The sequence below is a fragment of the Carcharhinus amblyrhynchos genome, chromosome 2, assembly GCF_965287045.1.
Source record: "Carcharhinus amblyrhynchos chromosome 2, sCarAmb.v2.hapA, whole genome shotgun sequence".
NCBI classification, from domain to species: domain Eukaryota; kingdom Metazoa; phylum Chordata; class Chondrichthyes; order Carcharhiniformes; family Carcharhinidae; genus Carcharhinus; species Carcharhinus amblyrhynchos.
The window spans coordinates 83,214,319-83,235,098 of record NC_137325.1 but is presented as its reverse complement, the minus strand read 5'-3'; the positions used below and the strand labels follow the sequence as shown (position 1 = coordinate 83,235,098).

At 40.7% G+C, this 20,780-nt stretch overlaps 1 protein-coding gene across 4 annotated transcripts in view; it reads right to left on the bottom strand.

The window, feature by feature from the left end:
• The window catches only part of nfx1 (nuclear transcription factor, X-box binding 1), an 81,409-nt gene that overhangs the window by 29,146 nt on the left and 31,483 nt on the right, over positions 1 to 20,780 (bottom strand). For 3 of the 4 annotated variants that reach the window (XM_080208134.1, XM_080208162.1, XM_080208152.1), the window contains exons 8-14: positions 18,671 to 18,770; positions 15,642 to 15,859; positions 11,633 to 11,730; positions 10,821 to 10,851; positions 9,531 to 9,613; positions 7,369 to 7,477; positions 6,491 to 6,610 (exon numbers count right to left, since the gene is read on the bottom strand). In XM_080208134.1, coding sequence (XP_080064260.1) covers positions 6,491 to 6,610; positions 7,369 to 7,477; positions 9,531 to 9,613; positions 10,821 to 10,851; positions 11,633 to 11,730; positions 15,642 to 15,859; positions 18,671 to 18,770 — 759 coding nt within the window. The remainder of the gene's footprint in view (positions 1 to 6,490; positions 6,611 to 7,368; positions 7,478 to 9,530; positions 9,614 to 10,820; positions 10,852 to 11,632; positions 11,731 to 15,641; positions 15,860 to 18,670; positions 18,771 to 20,780) is intronic. The other variant, XM_080208144.1, reaches the window with a different exon arrangement.

Below are 20,780 nucleotides of genomic sequence, written 5' to 3'. Positions count from 1 at the left end.
AATAGGAGCAGGAGTAGGTCATCCAGCCCTTTGAGCCTGCCCCGTCATTCAATAAGATCATGGCTGATCTGTCGTGGCTCAGTTCCACATTCCCACCCTCTCCCCATAACCCTTAATCCCCTCTCTTATCAAAAACCCATCAACCCGCGTCTTAAAAATATTTAGCGAGGTAGCCTCCACCACTTCAACGGGCAGAAAATTCCAGAGATTCACCACCCTTTGAGTGAAGAAGTTCCTCCTCAACTCCGTTCTAAACCGCCCCCCCTTTATCTTGAGGCTGTGCCCCCTAGTCCTACTATCCTTTCTGAGCGGGAAGAGTCTCTCCACCTCGATCCTATCCATCCCATTCATCATCTTATACATCTCAATGAGATCTCCCCTCATTCTTCTAAACTCTAACGAGTACAAGCCTAGTTTATTCAGCCTCTCCTCATAGCTCAACCCCCTCAACTCTGGCATCAGCCTAGTAAACCTCCTCTGCACTCCCTCCAAGGCCAAAATATCCTTGCGTAAGTACGGCGCCCAAAACTGCACACAGTACTCCAGCTGCGGCCTCACCAATGCCCTATACAGCCGCAGCAAGACCTCCCTACTTTTATATTCAATCCCCCTCGCTATGAAGGCCAGCATCCCATTAGCCCTCCTGGCCACCTGCTGCACCTGCAAGCTGGGTTTTTGCGACTCATGCACAAGGACCCCGAGGTCCCTCTGCACCGTCGCCTGCTGCAGTTTTTCACCACGTAAGTAATAATCCTTCCTACCATTATTCCTACCAAAGTGGATCACCTCGCATTTGCCAACATTAAATTCCATTTGCCATTTCCTGGCCCATTCGCCCAGCCTATCTAGATCCTTCTGTAGACCCTCCGCACAATTCGCCGTTCCACCAATCTTGGTGTCATCAGCAAATTTCGACACCCTACACTCGGTTTCCTCCTCCAGATCATCTATATAAATGGTAAATAGCTGAGGCCCCAGCACCGACCCCTGGGGCACTCCACTAGTCACCATCCGCCAATCCGAATAGCACCCATTGACCCCCACTCTCTGTCTCCTATTTGACAATCAATCCTCTATCCACGCTAACACCCTACCCCCAACTCCATGTCCCCTGACCTTCTGCAATAACCTCTTGTGAGGTACCTTGTCAAACGCCTTCTGAAAATCAAGAAAGACCACATCCACCGGCTCTCCTCTATCCACCGCCCTAGACACATCCTCATAGAACTCCAGTAAATTTGTCAGACACGACTTCCCTTTAACGAAACCGTGCTGCGTCTGCTCTATCATGCAATTCCTCTCAAGATGCCTCGCTATTTCCTCCTTGATGACAGATTCTAACATTTTACCTACAACAGACGTTAAACTAACCGGCCTATAATTCCCTGCCTTTTGCCTGGCACCCTTCTTAAACAACGGCGTAACATTAGCCGTTTTCCAATCCTCCGGCACTTCCCCGGAATCCAGCGACGTCTGGAAAATAACCAAGGCATCCACTATCACCTCCGCCATTTCTTTCAGAACCCTCGGATGCATTCCATCCGGTCCTGGCGACTTGTCCACAATCAGCCCCTCCAGTCTGTCGAGCACCTCCTCTCTAGTAACAGTAATGTCATTAAGACCCTCCAGTCCTACCACCTTTCCATCTCTAACACCCGGCAAATTATTCACGTCCTCCTCCGTGAAGACAGAAACAAAAAAGTTATTCAGGACCTCAGCCATATCCCCATCCCCTACCACTAAGTCCCCCTTCTCATCCTCTAAGGGACCAACGTTCACCCTAGCCAGCCTCTTCCTTTTTACATATTTATAAAAACTCTTGCTGTCCTTTTTTATATTAAGCACTAGCCCAGCTTCATAGTTTCTCCTACCCTTCTTTATCAACTTCTTTGTCAATCTTTGTTGACATTTAAACCTCTCCCATCCTCTCGCCCACTACTCTTAGCTACTCTAAACGCCTCCGCTTTTAATTTAACACTTTCCTTCACCTCCTTCGTTATCCACGGCTTATTACCTCTCCTCCTACTGTCCTTTTTGACCATCGGAATAAATTTCCGCTGAGCACCAAGAAAGATCTCCTTAAAGATCCTCCACTGCTCCTCAGCAGACCTACCTTCCAACGCGCTCCCCCAGTCCACATTCGCCAATTCTTCTCTCATCCTACCATACTCCCCTCTGTTCAAACAAAGGACGCACGTCCGGGAACCCACTTTGTCCTCCTCCATCTGCACCAGAAACTCCACCATACAATGATCACTCTCCCCAAGAGGATCCTTCACCACAAGGTCCCTAATTCTACCCGCAAGTAGAATGTACCCACATGTAGCCTGACCTACTAGGAATGGTCAAGATTAAATATTAACAATCTCAATCTTCGTGACTAAAAAAAAATCAATTTCACATACCTGCAGCAAGTATTCTTTGATCTCTAAAAGGTAACTGAGATTATCTTCCAATCCCCACATCATCAGTTCCTTTAACATAAATCCTCTCAGACAGCTTTACCAATCTGCAACTGTTCAATCTTAACTAAAGGACCTCAGAACTGATGCAGGATCAAGAGGAAGACAGAACCAAAATGACTGGACATAAAGTCAAGGTAACAAAGACAAAGCTAGACCAGGCAACGGAAACTCAATTCTGACAGAATTCAATGCTTCCAGGTGAATTAGACTTTGTTCAGTCACAACACATTTTTCCAGCATGTTTTTTACTTCAGTGTGTGAAAGTTCATGAAAACAGCAAATTGCATTGTTAAATTTTCAGCAAATGATAATGTCTTAACCACACTCCTGCTCTTTAAAGTGGAGAAAACATCAGAAGCTTATCATAGTAGGTCTATTTTAGTCTAAATAAAACCCCCAAGGAAAAACAATTTCAGTCAGGTAAGCAACACATATCCTGGATTCCAGGAAATCGAATAGAGGCTCTGAGAAGGGAGTATCAACAAATTGAGCACAATTATAAGCATGCTATAGGAAGAAAAGTGACATCAGGGAAACACACGACTTTTTGAAATTCATCGAGGAGACAAGAATGTGAAACCCTTCATCTAGCTGGCACCTTTTCTTTCTTTTTCCTTTTTTGCTAGTTTGTATTTGACACAGGAATTTCCATATAAATGAAATCACGAGTCATTCTGCAAGACACCCAAGAGAAGGTGAATATATTGGGAAAACACAAAGGAAAGTGGAGGATGCATGAAATAAAGAGTTATCAATGACAAGGAAAAAGAAAGAAAATATTCAAAAGCTCATAAGAAAGCAATTTATAGCATTACAAAAATTACAGCCAGGCAACAAATACAAATAACCATTTGGAACTATTTTCCAGTGCTTGAACTTGCTTAAAAGAACTGAGTTAATTGTAGGAGATCAGGAAGAGACTTAGGTCCTGCACCACAACAAGCTGTCTCACTGCATAAAATGAATGCAGATCTGCAAGTTTAATAAATTTAGTTCCTCTGCTGCAAGTCACTGCTTCATTCGATCCATTAGAAATCTTTTATTTTACATACTACAACCTCGGACTCTGGAATTCATCACAGAATCCCTACAGTGCAGAAGAGGCCATTTAGCTTATCATGTCTGCACCAATTTCTGATAAGAGTATCTTACCCAGGCTCTATCCTCTAACCTATCCATCTTGGGAAAGACATTAAGAGATAATTTAACATGGCCAATCAACCCAAGCTGCACATCCTTCCAGTGTTATTTGCCACCTCTATCCACGCCTTCAAAAGAATCCAGAGAACCTCTCTCTCTCTCTCCAACTACGTCTTTATACTTCTCCCCAACCTCCTGCTCTCCAATTCTTTAACTTCTAGGTTGGCATCATCTTCTCTACAGTCAGTCAGAATGTTACTACAGCATCAATGCTAAAATTAACAGCACACAGTACTTTATCATTGAAAGTCAATTAGTTAAAACTTTGAATTTGAAATTGTGAATATAAATTATAGCTACATCCAATTTACATCATGAGGAAATTTGTACCAGTACATGGATGAAGAAAGAATAAGCTATATAACTCTGAAAACTCAAGATACAGTTAAGAAAGCTTTCCAGTTCATTCATGTCCAACCATCAGAAACAATTTAGTTTATTTATTTGTCACAAGTAAGACTTACATTAACACTGCAAAGAAGTCACTGCAAAATGCCCCGAGTCACCACAGTCTGGCACCTGTTTGGGTCAATGCACCTAACCAGCACATCTTTCAGAATGTGGGAGGAAACCGGAGCACCCGGAGGAACCCACGCAGACATGGGAAGAACATGCAGACTCCACACAGACAGTAACCCAAGCTGGGAATTGAACCCGGGTCCCTGGCGCTGTGAAGCAGCCCTGCTAACCACTGTGCTATTGTGCTGCTTTGAGACTTGGATAACATGAAGCAATGATGATGGTTAGATATCCTATCTAAAGCACTAAAGTGGAAAGTTAACCATTATCATATATTAGTTAAAACAAATCCATGCTATCAATTCCCCTCATCACAACATCCAACATTTCTTGGTTTAATTCATAGCTTTTAATCCATTTTAGCCCCACGATCTGGAACTCTCCCCATCAAATTCCACTCTATTACATCTCTTGTATACTTTAAAGGCCTCCTTAAACCCACTCCTTCAATTGAATATAGGCCACTTCTTGTAATTTTTCTCATTCCCATCTGGGTTTGAGCCAAAAGTAAATTGTCTTGGAATATTTTGCTATGTTAAAAGTGTTGATTAAATACAAATGGCTGTTGAAACGTCCCCAGTCCACCTTTGCAAAGCTTAAGTCATATTCTGCCTCAAAGCAGTGGTCACACAGCTCTTCTCTCCAGCACTTTTCGGCCCCAACTATCTTCCTTACATCTCAAAGACCAGCCCTATGCTCCATTAGAAGTGTGGTCTGGCCAATGCATTGTATTGTTTCTTTATGACATTATCAGAACTATACTTCATTATTTCAGCTATATAATTGTTTACTTTGATTTCTATTCAACAGTATCGTGACATGCCACAGCCAAGTTTAGTAATATTCCTAGATCTTTCAACAATGCCCTGTCGCTATGTAACACCATTCATAGAGTCAGAGGTTTACAGCATGGAAACAGGCCCTTCGGCCAAACTCGTCCATGCCACCCTCTTTTTAAAAATAAAACCCCTAAGCTAATCCCAATTGCCGGCATTTGGGCCCATATCCCTCTATATCCATTGTACCCATGTAACAACTAAATGCTTTTTAAAAGACAAAATTGTACCAGCCTCTACTACTACCTCTGGCAGCTTGTTCCAGACACTCACCACCCTCTATGTGAAAAAATTGCCCCTCTGGCCACTTTTGTATCGCTTCCCTCTCACCTTAAACCTATGTCCTTTAGTTTTAGGCTCCCCTACCTTCGGGAAAAGGTATTGACTATTTAGCTGATCTGTGCCCCTCATTATTTTATAGACCTCTATAAGATCAAATCTCAGCCTCCTACAGTCCGGAGAAAAAAAGTCCCAGTCTATTCAGTCTTTCCTTATAACTCAATCCATCAAGTCCCAGTAGCATCTTAGTAAATCTCTTCTGCACTCTTTTAATAAGATCCTTCCTATGATAGGGTGACCAGAACGGTAAACAGTATTCTAAGTGTGGGCTTACCAACGTCTTGTACAACTTCAACAAGACATCCCAACTCCTGTATTCAATGTTCTGACCAATGAAACCAAACATTCTGAATGCCTTTTTCATCACTCTGTTCAGCTGTGGCTCCACTTTCCATAGAACCCTACAGTGCAGAAAGAGGCCCTTCAGCCCATCACGTCTGCACCAAACACAATCCCACCCAGGCTCTATCCCCGTATCCCCACATATTATACCCACTAATCCCTCTAACCTACACATCCCTGGACACTCCGGGACAACTTCTTAGCATGGCCAATCAACTTAACCCGCACATCTTTGGACTGTGGAAGGAAACCTAAGTACCCGGAGGAAACCCACGCAGACACGAGGAGAATGTGCAAACCCCACACAGTGACCTGAGCTGGGAATCGAACCCAGGACTCTGGAGCTGTGAAGCAGCAATGCTAACCATTGTGCAATTGTGCTGCCCCAAGGGGCTATAAACATGTACCCCTAGGCCTCTTTGATCTGTAACTCTCTCCAATGCCCTACCATTAACTGAGTAAATCCTGCCATGGGTCACTAATTTTTCTTCCTACTTGCAATACTTTACACCTGCTCATACCATGCTTCATTTGTCGTTCTTCCAATAATTTCTCGCAGCTCAAGTTTGGGAAGCCTGTCCCCAAGAGAATGCTATTTCTCAGTCCCATTTCCAATCCCAAGTTATTCTGTAGGTCTTTAGCCTCCCTTTCTTTAACATCCTCTGCAAATTTATGTTGCTAAATTGAACTTTGCATTTTTAAACAAGTATGCTATGATCACTGTTCCTACAATAAAAACAACAAAATGCTTTTGATTTAATGAACAAGGTGGCAGAGCTATTCTCTCACCTGGATGATCACATTCATGATCCCTGATGCAGGGGTTTTTGCATTCTGGAGGTCTGGTGCCACATGGTACCGGAGGATAGATCACCGATTTGCCACAGTGACATGTTAGCTCATCGAAACCTAAACAGCAAATGTTGAAAGAATTTTAAAATCTACATTACAGCAGTCTGTGTTGCCATATACTGGGAACCTATTGCTACCTGGATGCAATGACTGTTGTACTAATAAAATGGGCTAGGAAAAGAGGGAAGGGAAGGGTAGAGAGAAAGTTCTCAGGCAAATTTAACATCAAAGCAGGTTTCCTGTGGGAGTTCATTTCCAGCTTGATAAAGTAGCAGGAGAGCATGCCAATTTTAACCACGAGTCTCATTTAAATCATGTCCATCCACTTCACTCCTGCAACAAGTGCAGAGCTCTTTCTGACAGGCAAAGTCAGATTCCTCTTGGCTGCCCACTGGCTTCCAGGAAAATCTCACGAATGGATTTTGAGGGGGTCAGGATAGAAGGCATCTCAACTTCCCTTGTAGGGAGCAGAGCAGCATTCTTGCGCACACAAAAGATAATTGTGAGATTTGTCTATAGAGCTTCTTCCGTCCTCACACTAACTACAATGTACATAATTAATTCTAAACACTGATTTATTTTACAAGATATGGATCAGCTAAACAGTAACTGAAAAGGGGTTTCACTATTTCAGGCAAATTGGAGATTTGTACCTCAATCCAATGATACTTTCTTTAGCCATGAGATTTGCTTCTGATTCACAAGGAAATGTTACAGATGTTGTGGCGCAGTAGATTTAAAAGCTTACTTATTTAAAAACTTATGAATACCAAGTCAAATTACTATGCAACCAAATATTGTGACTGTCCACGTACTACTTTGCCAGCAATTCTGACAGTTTCCACGATGGCAAGGCTCTTCACACTTGTGCTGCCCACAGTTAAGCTTGCGTCCACAGATAAGGAGACACTTATGCTCAGTATCCTGAAAATAATGAAAGTAACAAGTTACAATACACTAAGCATAACACTTCTCTCAGTTATTCTAAAAATCTGTTTAGCTAACATCCTGTCATTCAAAATACTACTCAAACATTTGCTACACTTAGAGAGTCAACTATTGCCTTTTTGGAAATACTAGTGGATCTGTTGTGGTATTCCATGAACCAGGGAACAATAATTGAGATGTAGAAAGTAGCACTAAGATAGCAGAGGTGCAGAAAATACAGGGAGACTATTTTGGGAAGCGGAGGAAATTGTGATCAGCTGGTATAGAATGAGCAAAGTCAAGTGCAAGTTGGGTACTGGCTGCACCTTAAAGGCCAGAAAGTCAAATTGTTCTAATTGAACAACCTCTGATGTCTTAAGAGTTTTAAATGTTGTCTAGTGGAGGAATTCTGCATATTATAATATGTTGTTTGATTTCAGGAACACCTAACATTTTAAAATTGTTATTGGTGCAAAGTGAAGTGAGAGGTTGATATGTTAGATGTAACTACTAAAAAAAAAACAAATAGAACACAGATACTCTGCAATATCATCAACCACAACAAAACTAATAAACTCAAAGAAATTACTAACAGAGAAACTACTATCAGAAAAAAAGATTGGGAGCTGACAGCCAGAGGGAAAATTGCAAAGAATGGGGGTTGAGAACCAGAGGGGAGGTTGTAAAAGGTGGAAAAGGTTCAAAGGGCCAAATGGCTTCCTCCTGTTCCCAATTCATAACTAATGTCAGTTGTAGGCAAAATGTGAGAATCTATTATACGGGACACGGCTAGTAATAGGGGACTTAGAAATTCACAGCATGATTGAACAGAGCCAACACGGATTTACAAAAGGGAAATTGTTAACAACAAAGCTGTTGAACGTTTTTTTAAGAACGTCATTACGCAGATGAATGGAAACCAGTGGAACTATTGTATTTGGATTTTCACAAAGCATTCATGAGGGTGTCACATGAGAGGTTATTACACAAACAAGGCCTCACAGGATAATGGATAGCATATTTTTCTCTGAAACCCTGGGGTCAAATGCAGTACAGTATTCTGATATTTTTGGATCTACCGTATATACCAGAGGTCTATATACATTCTAACAACCTAAGCTAAGTATAGTCAACAAATATTAGGCTGTTTCTCCATTTTCCAACTCTCACACATCCAACTTCTTGCCTGTCAACACTTACTGAACCTGCTATACAACATTACATTGTTTTAGTAACATACAAATTAACTGCTTAATATTTTAAAAAAGTTTGTTTTTTGGATGTACGAATAAAGGATATTCTACCTGTATATTAGCACAGATTGAGGATTGGTTTGTGGAAGGATGCAAAGAGGCTGCAGCAGGACAGTGCGCAAGGATGTGACAGATCGGCTAGAATGCAATACATTTACAGGGACCTGGTGTCCCTGAAAACAAATCACAACAAATTAACGCAGAATTTCTTTACTGAAAGAGTTTTGAATCTTTAGGATTCTAAACCCCAAACAGCTGTGGATGCTCAGTCACTAACTATATTCAACTTAGAGACTGACAGATTTTGGAATACCAAGGGCTCAGGATAGTGCAGGAAGGTGAAGTTGAGGTAGAAGATCAGTCATGATTTTGTTGAATTGCAGAGAAGACTTGAAGAACCTTATATCCTATTCCAGCTCCTGTTTCTTATGCCGTCATGTCATTCCCATATTATTTCTGTACCGTGAAGCCATGATTACTCCCATTGTGCTCCATTGTTTTTACTTTGACCTAGTGTCATGGTGCAGTTCATGGTAATGAGCCCTGCTAATGCATGACAATTTTGCACTGAAGGATTAACATTGCAAATTTGTAAATGATGATTCAGCTGATCAATGAATATATTATAAATTGCATTTACTGTCCTTTAATGTAAAGAGTGACAGAGATATTTATGCAACAAGATAGATGCATCAAAATGCTGATAATTATCACAATGTAATATATTTCTGCATTACACATATTAAACAAATAAGGTGTGCAGTATTGAAGCCTCAAATGCATTTTGTTCCACTTACCACACAACAAACTTCATTACATTTATGGCGGCCACAAGAACGCTTCTTATTGCAGCGCTTGTCACACAAGAACAGCAGATCTGCTACATAAAAGATTTACAGCAAAGAGAGCATACTCTAAGAGACAATATTACATGGCAGCTTATGAGGCTTATCACAACACAAAGGGCAATCTCCTTTTAGAAATGCAATTGCACAGGTACTACAAGCATTCAGTAACAGTACGTAGCAAACCGAAATCAATAGCATCTCCAATAATTTCACAAAGAAAACAAGATTGCATATTTGTAAGGCATTTGACAAAGAATTGAAATACAGATACAACCAATTTCTTTCCCACTTCCCAGCAAACTTGTTCTTGATGTAAGAGAATTAAATGCTTCTGTTTAAGAATCCACAATGATGCTTTAAATATATGCCCTACACTGCACAAGTAGCTTATAAAACACAAGAATAAAAAAAATTTCCACGATTTTTCATTGTCAATAGTAAGGTTAAATACAAAATTTCAATTCTAATTTACAGTTCTGGGAGTAAACTGGCTGTATTTTTGCTGAGGCAATCACAGATCCATATCTATGGAATATGATACAAAATCAGCAGACCCAGAGTTGAAATGGTGATAATGCTAATGTCAGTCATAAAGCACATCTGCATATGGTTCTTGGATGCATGCAGTATATATCCTAGCTCCTCCTCAAAAATCTGAGAGAGCAGAGGTTCTTTTGTACCCAGATGTGCACTTAATAACTGGAGTGTTATTGCAGCCAATGAAACTCAATGTGATGTAAAATCAATGCCAGTGGCAGTACATATCACTGAGCAATGGGTGTGCTTGAGAGCTTGATGGAAACCAAAGGTTTTGTATTGTGCGGATATTACAGAGCACGTCAATAATCGAAGCAAGTGTTTTTAGTGTTCATTCTTCAGCCTTTAAATAAAGACTAATTATAAACCATTGCATAGCACCTTTTGAAATTCAACATGTGTGTGGTGGGAAGACTTCTCAACAAAAAGGACAGGATGGGCAAAAGCAAGTTAACTACCACAAGCATTTGTCAAATACTTTTAGGAAATATTTCATAAGTCTTTTGGGACATCGTTCACAAATCATATATGGTGGGGGGAAGCTGAAGAAAAGGAGAAAAACAGTGTGAAATTTCATTGGGCCTATTTTAAAAATTCAAAAATATTAAAATTAAACACATCAAATAATTAGCATCCTATCACATTTTACCTTAATGTTAATCACTACTTAAAAAAACAAATGGGAAATGTCTCTGTGCTTACCTTCCTTTGTGATATTCACGCAGGGAACATCCTATGCAGAATTAACAACAATTATTAAACAAGCTCAAATTTTTGGCTCAAAATTATTTTTCTTAAACTGTACAATTTTTTCCAAGAGTGATTCATTTGAAGTTATTACTGCAAAATTAAATTCTTCCACATGTCAACCATTGAAATCATAAGTAAACAGCACTTATATTAACCATTGATATCGGACAACCACTTACATATGGCAAAATATAAAATCCTTCGTCGTTTCATAAGGACTAACAATGAATCTATTATTAAATGGCACATGCTACATTAACAATTATTGCCAAATACAAGCAATTTTTCGTTTTAGAATTTGGCATAATTTGTTTATCTTCTGATGTAGCTTATTTATTGTAATTATGCTCTACATATTTAGTCTGGGGAGTTATGTAGATAGAGTGGATGTTGGATGGAGTTTCAGATGGGAAATCTGAAGACAGGGTTTCCTTGCATGCTGGGAATTGTTTTAACTCCACAGAATGCATCTTCTCACCATGACAGGATTTCCACTTGGAATTTAGCCTGGTTGAAAGGCTTGGCTCTTGGCATTTAGTCAGACAGGGAGCGCTCAGAAGCAAGCTATAGGACCAGTTCAGCCCAATCCTCAGCCCTGGGAGCAGTCCTTGGGAGAAGCTGAAGTCCTGGAATAAGTACTTAACATCTCCCTGAAGCTGTCCGCGTCTTACTGCGACTTCAATGCCTTGAATGCATTAATACTGGAAATAAAACAGATAAAGTAGATACAGTATGTATTGCTGGAGATCTATGATTTTTCTTGCCTTCTTTTTAAATCCACATCGACAGCTAACAGTTGAAGTTCCAGCACATGGTCCACATTCACCTTCGTGGCAAAGGTTACTGCAAGTATGAATGGAATCTAGATTTTAAAGACAATTTGTGTTAGTTCTAACCATGAAGCTAAACTTCAGAATTCCTGTAGCTAGAAAATTTTCTGAATAATGTTGAAAGACAGTGGCACTAATCATACAGTATCATCAGAAATGGTAATAACAAAACAAAGTGTTTTCAGTCACTAAGCCCAACTTCCTTCAAGCTGTTAGCTTGGAAGCAGGCTACCCACTTTCTTGGCTATGCTTAAGAATTTCATAGTTTTATCGTACTGTCACATACTATTTATTTGCATATTGTATTTGTATCATATTGTATTTTTTGCTCATGGTATAGTCCCTTCAAATGGTGAGGATACCAAAAATGTATTAGAACACACTTTCAAAATATCTGTATTTTGTTTGCAAACGTGACTTGGCTTGCCATTTCACCAACACATCACCCGTACTCTACCCAGCTGCCAACATGGCTCTAACTAAGCTTAATACAAGCTACAGGAACAGTAATTCCCATTTCTCTAGTTCAAAAATAATGACTAGTAATTTCAGACTGTAGCAATAAAAATCCTTTTTTTAAAATTTGGGAGTGCTTAAGAGGCATAACATCCATCTCAAAACAATACACAGGTGGGAGACACGGTGGCACAGAGGTAGCACTGCTGCCTCACAGTGCCAGCGACCCTGGTTCAATTCCAGCTCGGGTGACTGTGTGTGGAGTTTGCACATTTTCCCCATGTCTGCGTGGATTTCCTCCGGGCGCTCCAGTTTCCTCCCACAGTCCAAAGATTGGCTGTGCTAAATTGCCTTTGATGTCAGGGGGATTAGCAGGGTAAATACATGGGGTTACGCGGTTAGGGCCTTGGTGGGATTGTGGTCAGTGCAGGCGTGATGGGCTGAATGGTCCCCTAATGCACTGTATGGATTCTATAATTTGTCTGCATTTGTGTAGTCTTTCCTTAAGAACATAAGAAATAGGAGCAGGAGTAGGCCATCTAGCCCCTCGAGCCTGCCCCGCCATTCAATAAGATCATGGCTGATCTGTCGTGGCTCAGTTCCACATTCCCGCCCTCTCCCCATAACCCTTAATCCCCTCGCTTATCAAAAACCCATCAACCCGCGTCTTAAAAATATTTAGCGAGGTAGCCTCCACCACTTCAACGGGCAGAGAATTCCAGAGATTCACCACCTTTTGAGTGAAGAAGTTCCACCTCAACTCCGTTCTAAACCACCCCCCCTTTATCTTGAGCTGTGCCCCCTAGTCCTACTGTCCTTTCTGAGCGGGAAGAGTCTCTCCACCTCGATCCTATCCATCCCATTCATCATCTTATTTGTCTCAATGAGATCTCCCCTCATTCTTCTAAACTCTAATGAGTACAAGCCTAGTTTATTCAGCCTCTCCTCATAGCTCAACCCCCTCAACTCCGGCATCAGCCTAGTAAACCTCCTCTGCACTCCCTCCAAGGCCAAAATATCCTTGCGTAAGTACGGCGCCCAAAACTGCACACAGTACTCCAGCTGCGGCCTCACCAATGCCCTATACAGCTGCAGCAAGACCTCCCTACTTTTATATTCAATCCGCCTCGCTATGAAGGCCAGCATCCCATTAGCCTTCCTGACCACCTGCTGCACCTGCAGGCTGGGTTTTTGCGACTCATGCACAAGGACCCCGAGGTCCCTCTGCACCGTCGCCTGCTGCAGTTTCTCGCCACGTAAGTAATAATCCTTCCTACCATTATTCCTACCAAAGTGGACCACCTCGCAATTGCCAACATTAAATTCCATTTGCCAATTCCTGGCCCATTCGCCCAGCCTATCTAGATCCTTCTGTAGACTCTCCACTCCCTCCGCGCAATTTGCCGTTCCACCAATCTTGGTGTCATCAGCAAATTTTGACACCACACACTCGGTTTCCTCCTCCAGATCATCTATATAAATGGTAAATAGCTGAGGCCCCAGCACCAACCCCTGGGGCACTCCACTAGTCACCATCCGCCAATCCGAATAACACCCATTGACCCCCACTCTCTGCCTCCTATTTGACAACCAATCCTCTATCCACGCTAACACCCTACCCCCAACTCCATGTCCCCTGACCTTCTGCAATAACCTCTTGTGAGGTACCTTGTCAAACGCCTTCTGAAAATCAAGACCACATCCACCGGCTCTCCTCTATCCACCGCCCTAGACACATCCTCATAGAACTCCAGTAAATTTGTCAGACACGACTTCCCCTTAACGAAACCGTGCTGCGTCTGCTCTATCAAGCAATTCCCCTCAAGATGCCTCGCTATTTCCTCCTTGATGACGGATTCTAACATTTTACCTACAACAGATGTTAAACTAACCGGCCTATAATTCCCTGCCTTTTGCCTGGCACCCTTCTTAAACAACGGCGTAACATTAGTCGCTTTCCAATCTTCCGGCACTTCCCCGGAATCCAGCAACGTCTGGAAAATAACCACCAAGGCATCCACTATCACCTCCGCCATTTCTTTCAGAACCCTCGGATGCATTCCATCCGGTCCTGGGGACTTGTCCACAATCAGTCCCTCCAGTCTGTTGAGCACCGCCTCTCTAGTAACAATAATGTCATTGAGACCCTCCAGTCCTACCACCTTTCCATCTCTAACACCTGGCGAAGTATTCACATCCTCCTCCGTGAAGACCGAAACAAAAAAGTTATTCAAGACCTCAACCATTTCCCCATCCCCTACCACTAAGTCCCCCTTCTCATCCTCTAAGGGTCCAACGTTCACCCTAGCCAGCCTCTTCCTTTTTATATACTTATAAAAACTCTTGCTATCCTTTTTTATATTAAGCGCTAGCCCAGCTTCATAGTTTCTCCTACTCTTCTTTATCAAATTCTTTGTCAATCTTTGTTGACATTTAAACCTCTCCCAATCCTCTTCTCGCCCACTACTCTTAGCTATTCAGCATTTCATTACAAACCTACCTGACAAATTTTTCTTCCCTATTCTTCAATCTTTATTTCCTCAGTTTGTTTGTACGCCTTTCCTATGTCTTTTCATCTTCTGAATCATTTCTGCTCTCACTTATGATTTCTACAGAAACATTTTCCCTACAGGGAAAATGGGGAGGAGGGCTAGATGAGTTGTTCCTGAAGACACCCAGCACAGACATGACACATCTTATAGCCTCTTTCTGTGCTGTAACTATTCTATGATTTGAATTAAGCAATTGGCAGATCACCAGCAAAGTTAAATTCCTTCCTCAATTCTGTTATTTCTCATCTTTTCCTTTTTCTTTCCAAATTGTTCACCTAACCAAAGTTTTCAGTTCTGGTGAGAGTTTCATGATCAGAATTGTTAATGTATCATTTCTTTTTGCAGATATACACTGACATGCTATGCACTTCCAACATCTTTCATTTTCATCTCAAATTTGCAACTTTTTTGTTTCTAATTATTACATTGCGTTTGAGGACCAAATTAAGGGTTGCTCTGAACAAAGCAAAATGGCCAACAAACATGAAGCCCATGGTAACTGCACCCTCAGTATGGTCTGCTCTTTCATGCCATTAATACACAAACATAATTCTGACAAAAAAAAGATTAGAATCAGCAAGGCAGATTTACTTGCTTTACAAACTTTAATAGTTAGCTTGGAAATAAGTTATTACTCCATATCATGCATCTCAATATATTGAAAATGAGAGAGAGACAGGTAATTCCCTAGTTATTTTAAGGGTACAGAAAAACTATGAAAATATAGTTAACATTTTAACAGTACTATTACCAAATGTTACTGAGAATGATCAGTATGTTATGTTAGAATTGTCAAGTTACTTATTCATAAGCTGTGAATCTATTTTTAGAAGTTTAATCAGTAAACCCCAAAAGTGATCAAATAACATCTGAGAATTTTAAAAATCTAATTTAAAAAAATTTCAAAAACAATCAAAACCATCTGTTGTCCTTACCATCAGAACAACAGGACAGGGGTTTGCCACAAGTCTTCCCACAGGATGGTATAGGTTCAGTGCAGCTCTTACGCTCAGGGTAACCAAGCTCCAAAAGTTTGCACAAAGGAGTCTGTCCACAAGGGCAACTGTGCACCAATTTTGGCAGGCGAGGACATGGCTGACATGCAGATGGATGGCATAGCTGGAGACAGTTATGGTTTCCACAGTTGAGCTTCCTAAGGGAGTGAACATGCTTAGCATCAACAGGATGTAAAAGTCACTACCAGTCATGTGATAGAATGTTATTTGCTAATGATTTTTAATACTGATAACAATAATGCTGCCACACATTGTAACCTGAAGGTACACTATAGAAATCTGAAAGTTAACAAGAATGGCATTTGTAGTAAGAGCATTAGATGTTCATAACCAAAATCACTAGAGTGGAAAAAAGTACTTATTTACAACAGACTTTGACAACACAATGGCCCTGATTTTACTGACATGGCTGCCCAAAATCAGGACGGGCGAGGCTTGCAGAATGGCATTCCCCGTTGGCCTCAGGTGTGATCTTATGAACATCGGGTAGCTGTGCCAGTAAAATCAAGGCCAATGTCTCAATGGACTTCTGTCAAGTGAAATCTTTTATGCACATTATATGATTGAATAATATTCCATTTTTCCAAATTAGGCAACATAACAATGTGACAGAGATAGAACCAATTGTGGAAGGCAAACAATTCACTAAGCTATTCCTCAATGGTGTTGCGTACATAGAAATATCTAGAAAGACTTTACTGAAATGCGATGTTTTGGATGCATCACAACAGTAGTCCCAATTATGAGGTTACACAGGCAACACTGACTATAGTTCCACTTGTGACAAATATCGGCACTGGCCATACTTTACCATGGCAGCAAATTCCATGTGGCCTTTCCCATTTTCAACATAAAAATATCCACGTTACCTTTTATCCATCCATTAATGAACCCAGCCCCCCAAAAAATTTACAGTGTCAACATTAATGTCATCATAATGGTCAAGTGGTCTTTTATTTTATTTGAATAAAAAATGAATACTTTAATCTTACACTTTTGCTGTGGAAAACATGTTAACTCTGGAATCACAATTCAATTTCTCAGACAAACTGGGGTGAGTTTCCAGTAGGTTATCTTGGTTTTTCCAAAAATCGGGCAAACCAGCTCAAAAGATCGATAAATTTGCAGCATTAATCAAGCTTTCATGATCTTCTGCAAAACAAAACACTAGAAACTGACTCCACTCTCAAATCAAATTCATCACTGTGGCAAGTTGCTGTTCATTGTGACCATTTACAAGTTTTCAGATGTTAACAAAACAAAGCTGATGTTTAGTGGTGCAAAGACACTGATAGGTATCTTCCAACATTTTTAAATATCAAAAGAATATTCTATTTACTACCAATGAATCATGCAAATGGTTCCATGTAGCTTACATTAGTCACTTCCAATTGTATAAAACTGAGTTACTCAAATGTCGTGGACCAGAAACATTTTTTGAAATTTTTTATGACCCCATTTCCAGCCGTATTCAAATACATTATGGATTATTTTTACAAGAAAAAAAGTTAGCTGGGATTTTGCTTTACTGATAACAGCAACGCATCAACAATCACTGTCACTGCGCATTAGAGTGGCCAGCGACTTCTATAATGCACATCCCCAAAGTTGCAGCCAGCCAAATCAAGGTTACTCCCAAGCTCAAAACTTCAACCAAATGGAAGGTAAGAAACATGCCAAATTCCATTAAAAAATTCTGATACAACCTGCCTGCACGTCATAATTTTCCCAATTTTTTTGTAATCTGTAATTTTCTTTTGCCTCTCCCAAGCAAGCAGGTAACAGTGGGAGGAGGGATCGGGGAACATGTTCTTTAGTTGCAACATATCTGAACGAGACAGATTTGATTGGCTAACTGATTTTTGTTTGACCATCTTTTTGTAAATTTGTATGTTCATAACACCACAAAAAGAAAAGCACACTCCTCTCCCCACAGTTCAAGAGTCCCATCTGGATAGTGCAGCATGACTTTCAGAAGCACAGTGCAAACAAATATGATACAGGAGAATTTTGTTGATGATGTAAAAAGTTTAGAATTCCCCAAAATCATACAATACACATGCCACTGCAATCTGCATCATACTGCAAATGCTTATTCACCGAAAAGGCAAAACAGAAGAAGAAAAAGAAATCAATGTAGATCAAGCAACACAAAATAAAAGGGCACGATTTTAAAAACTTACCAATATCCTAAGCAAGAGGATAGCAAAAGGTTCTAAGAATTAACTGTTTAGTCCGAGCTCCAAGAAATTTGGAAAATACTAATATAATCAACAATATGCACACTTGCAATCCTTGTCCAATGAAGGAACCTTCTACTTTGTTTCAGATAGAGTTTGGGTTGATTTGAAAATACATCCATTCTGTGAGGGAAAAAAAACAGATAGGTACTGGACACACCAGACGGTGTTTATTTTGTTTTTAACTGCATTTTAGCAGCAAGGCTAGTGGGAGAAATAACAACAGAAAATTGGGGATAGACAAATGCTAAAGGGATTCAGAGACGGGTTAAACACAGAATAACAGGGATAAGAAAAAAAGCAAAAAAGTAGAGAGAGGAAAAAAAAGAGCAAGACACACATTTAGGCTTAAGCAAGGCAAGGAGGAACACGCAGAAAGAGAATCCTAATTCTTGAGAGCAGTGAAAGAGAAAGAGATTGCTAGCTTCACTTAGCAAAATGACTTTTATTAGGGTGCACAGTATGCAACAGTATACAATATAAAATCAAAAGACTTCAGATGCTAGAAGCTGAAACAAAAACAGAAAATGTTGGAAAATCTCAGTAGGTTTGACAGCAGCTGTGGGGAGAGAATAGAGCTAATGTTGAGTCTGGATAATCCTTCGTCAAAGTTCAACAGTATATTTTCTGACTCCAAGTGCCAAATTCCATTAACGGATATCTACAACACTCAGTAAAAGGTCACAGTGTACATGTGTCTCAATTCACCTGTCACAAGGTTTCTGACAAGAAAAATAGCCGATGCCATCATATTCTTCTTTATCTGTTCCACACAGAACTTCTCGAGAGGTAACTCCACAATAGCAGGCTAGAGGGGCAAAGAAAATACTTTTGATCATTTGATGACATATTTCAGACATACATTCTGAGAACACAGATTATCATGATACTAGAGTACTGTACTTGAGCAGTTTCAAAATGTAGAGGGAAAGTTAACATGGCCAAAGAATTGAATCACATCACATCTTCATTACAGAAACAAGCCATTTGGACCAACTTGGTTATCTCAGCATTAAAACACAAGAGCGTCTCTTCTTCATCTATCTCATCAGCACACAGAACACCAATTTTATACCTTTGTCAGAGTAGCTACACTCAACTTCTGCACTTTGTTGTTTTGTAGCCAGCTTGATATTTATTCCATTACCTATCCCATGATGCCATGCAATTACCAATCTATGTTCCAGCTTCAAAGAAAAGCAGGGAGGGTGTGTGTACAAGAAGCTGCTGGGTAGTCAAAGATGGCCAGGCAGGTAGTGCAGGAGGGCCCGTGCATGCATCTTAACCTTCAATCAGTGAGTAATGGTTCATCTGGGGTGTACAGCCAGAACCAGATCACACAAGAGATCACAGAAATAGGAGGATAAACGTGTGGTTGGAAGATGCTGAAGGAGGAAGGCTTTAGATTTCTGGGACATGGGGGCCAGTTTTGGGGCAGGTATGGGACCTGTGCAGGCCAGACATGTTGAACATAAACAGAATCAGGACCAATTTCCACACGGTGATTTGTTCATGCTGCTGGCATTAAATTAACTTGGCAGGAATGTAGGAACCAGGAGAGAAACCCAAAGGCATACAGGGAATTAGGAGATGACACTGGGATAGGAGATGGTAGGCTATTGGGTGGAGTCGGAGTGAAGGAGTATAATAAAGTCTAACTTAGGGCCACTGTACAAATATGTGGTGAAAAAGTTTGGTCTGCAAGCACAGATAGCAACATGGTATACTGTGTGATAATGGAGACCTGGCCTAAGGGGTTGGACTGGGTATTAAATATTCCTGGATACAAGGTACTCAGCAAAGATAAGGAAAAAAATGGAGATGGGCTAGTCGTTTTGATTAAGGAGAAAACAAGAGTGTTGCAAAGAGAGGGTGTCTCAGAGGTGTTAAGGACAGAATATATCTGGCTGGAGTTAAGAAACAATAAAGGAACCATAATATTCAAGATCACGGTGGTGTAGTGGTAATGTTACTAGTCAAGTCATTCAGAGGCCTTGGCTAATGCCCTGGGGATTCAAGTTCCCATGGCAGCTAGTAGAATTTAATTAATGAAATGCAAAATTGAAAGTTAATCTCAGGCCCTGAATCACTGATCTTCATAAAAACCCATCTGCTACACTGATGTCCTTTGGAGATGAAAATCTGCCATCCTTATCTGACACAAGTAATGTGGTTGACTCTTCACTGCCCTTTGAAATGGCCTGGGAAGCCCCTCAGCTGAAGGGCAATTAAGGATGGGCAAAAACTGCTGGCCTTGCCAGTGATGCCCATACCCCATGAAATAATTTCAATAGACCACCAACTGGTGTGAAAGACGTAGAGGGAGAAATCTGCAAGGAAACTGGAGAGTGCAAAAACTAGCAAAAATGGGAACTTCATTTATCCTAATATAGACTTGGATAGTGGTCTTGTTAAAAGGCAGAAAGGGGCAGAAGTTTCTAGAGTGTGCTGAAGAGAATTTTCTACATCACTCTTTCCAATCCAAATGAGAAAGGGTCGGTCTGGTTCCTGGAAATGAGATAGGCCAAATTGATCAAGTGTCAGCTGGAGAATGTTTAGGGGACAGTGATTAATGCATCACTACCTTTAGGTTGGCTATGGAAAAAGAACAAAAAATTTGTGAATCAAGCCATTTCACTGTGTCATAATGCAGTAGCAACGAGAGGTATACTCCACTAACAAGATGCTGCCGTCATACCAAAATAATGTTCCACCTATCATACAAATGAATAATGAGATATATGAATTTCAGTGTCAGTGAGATACTAGGTATATAGGCTGTACAGCCAAATGACTGATGGATCATAAACAGCAGGTG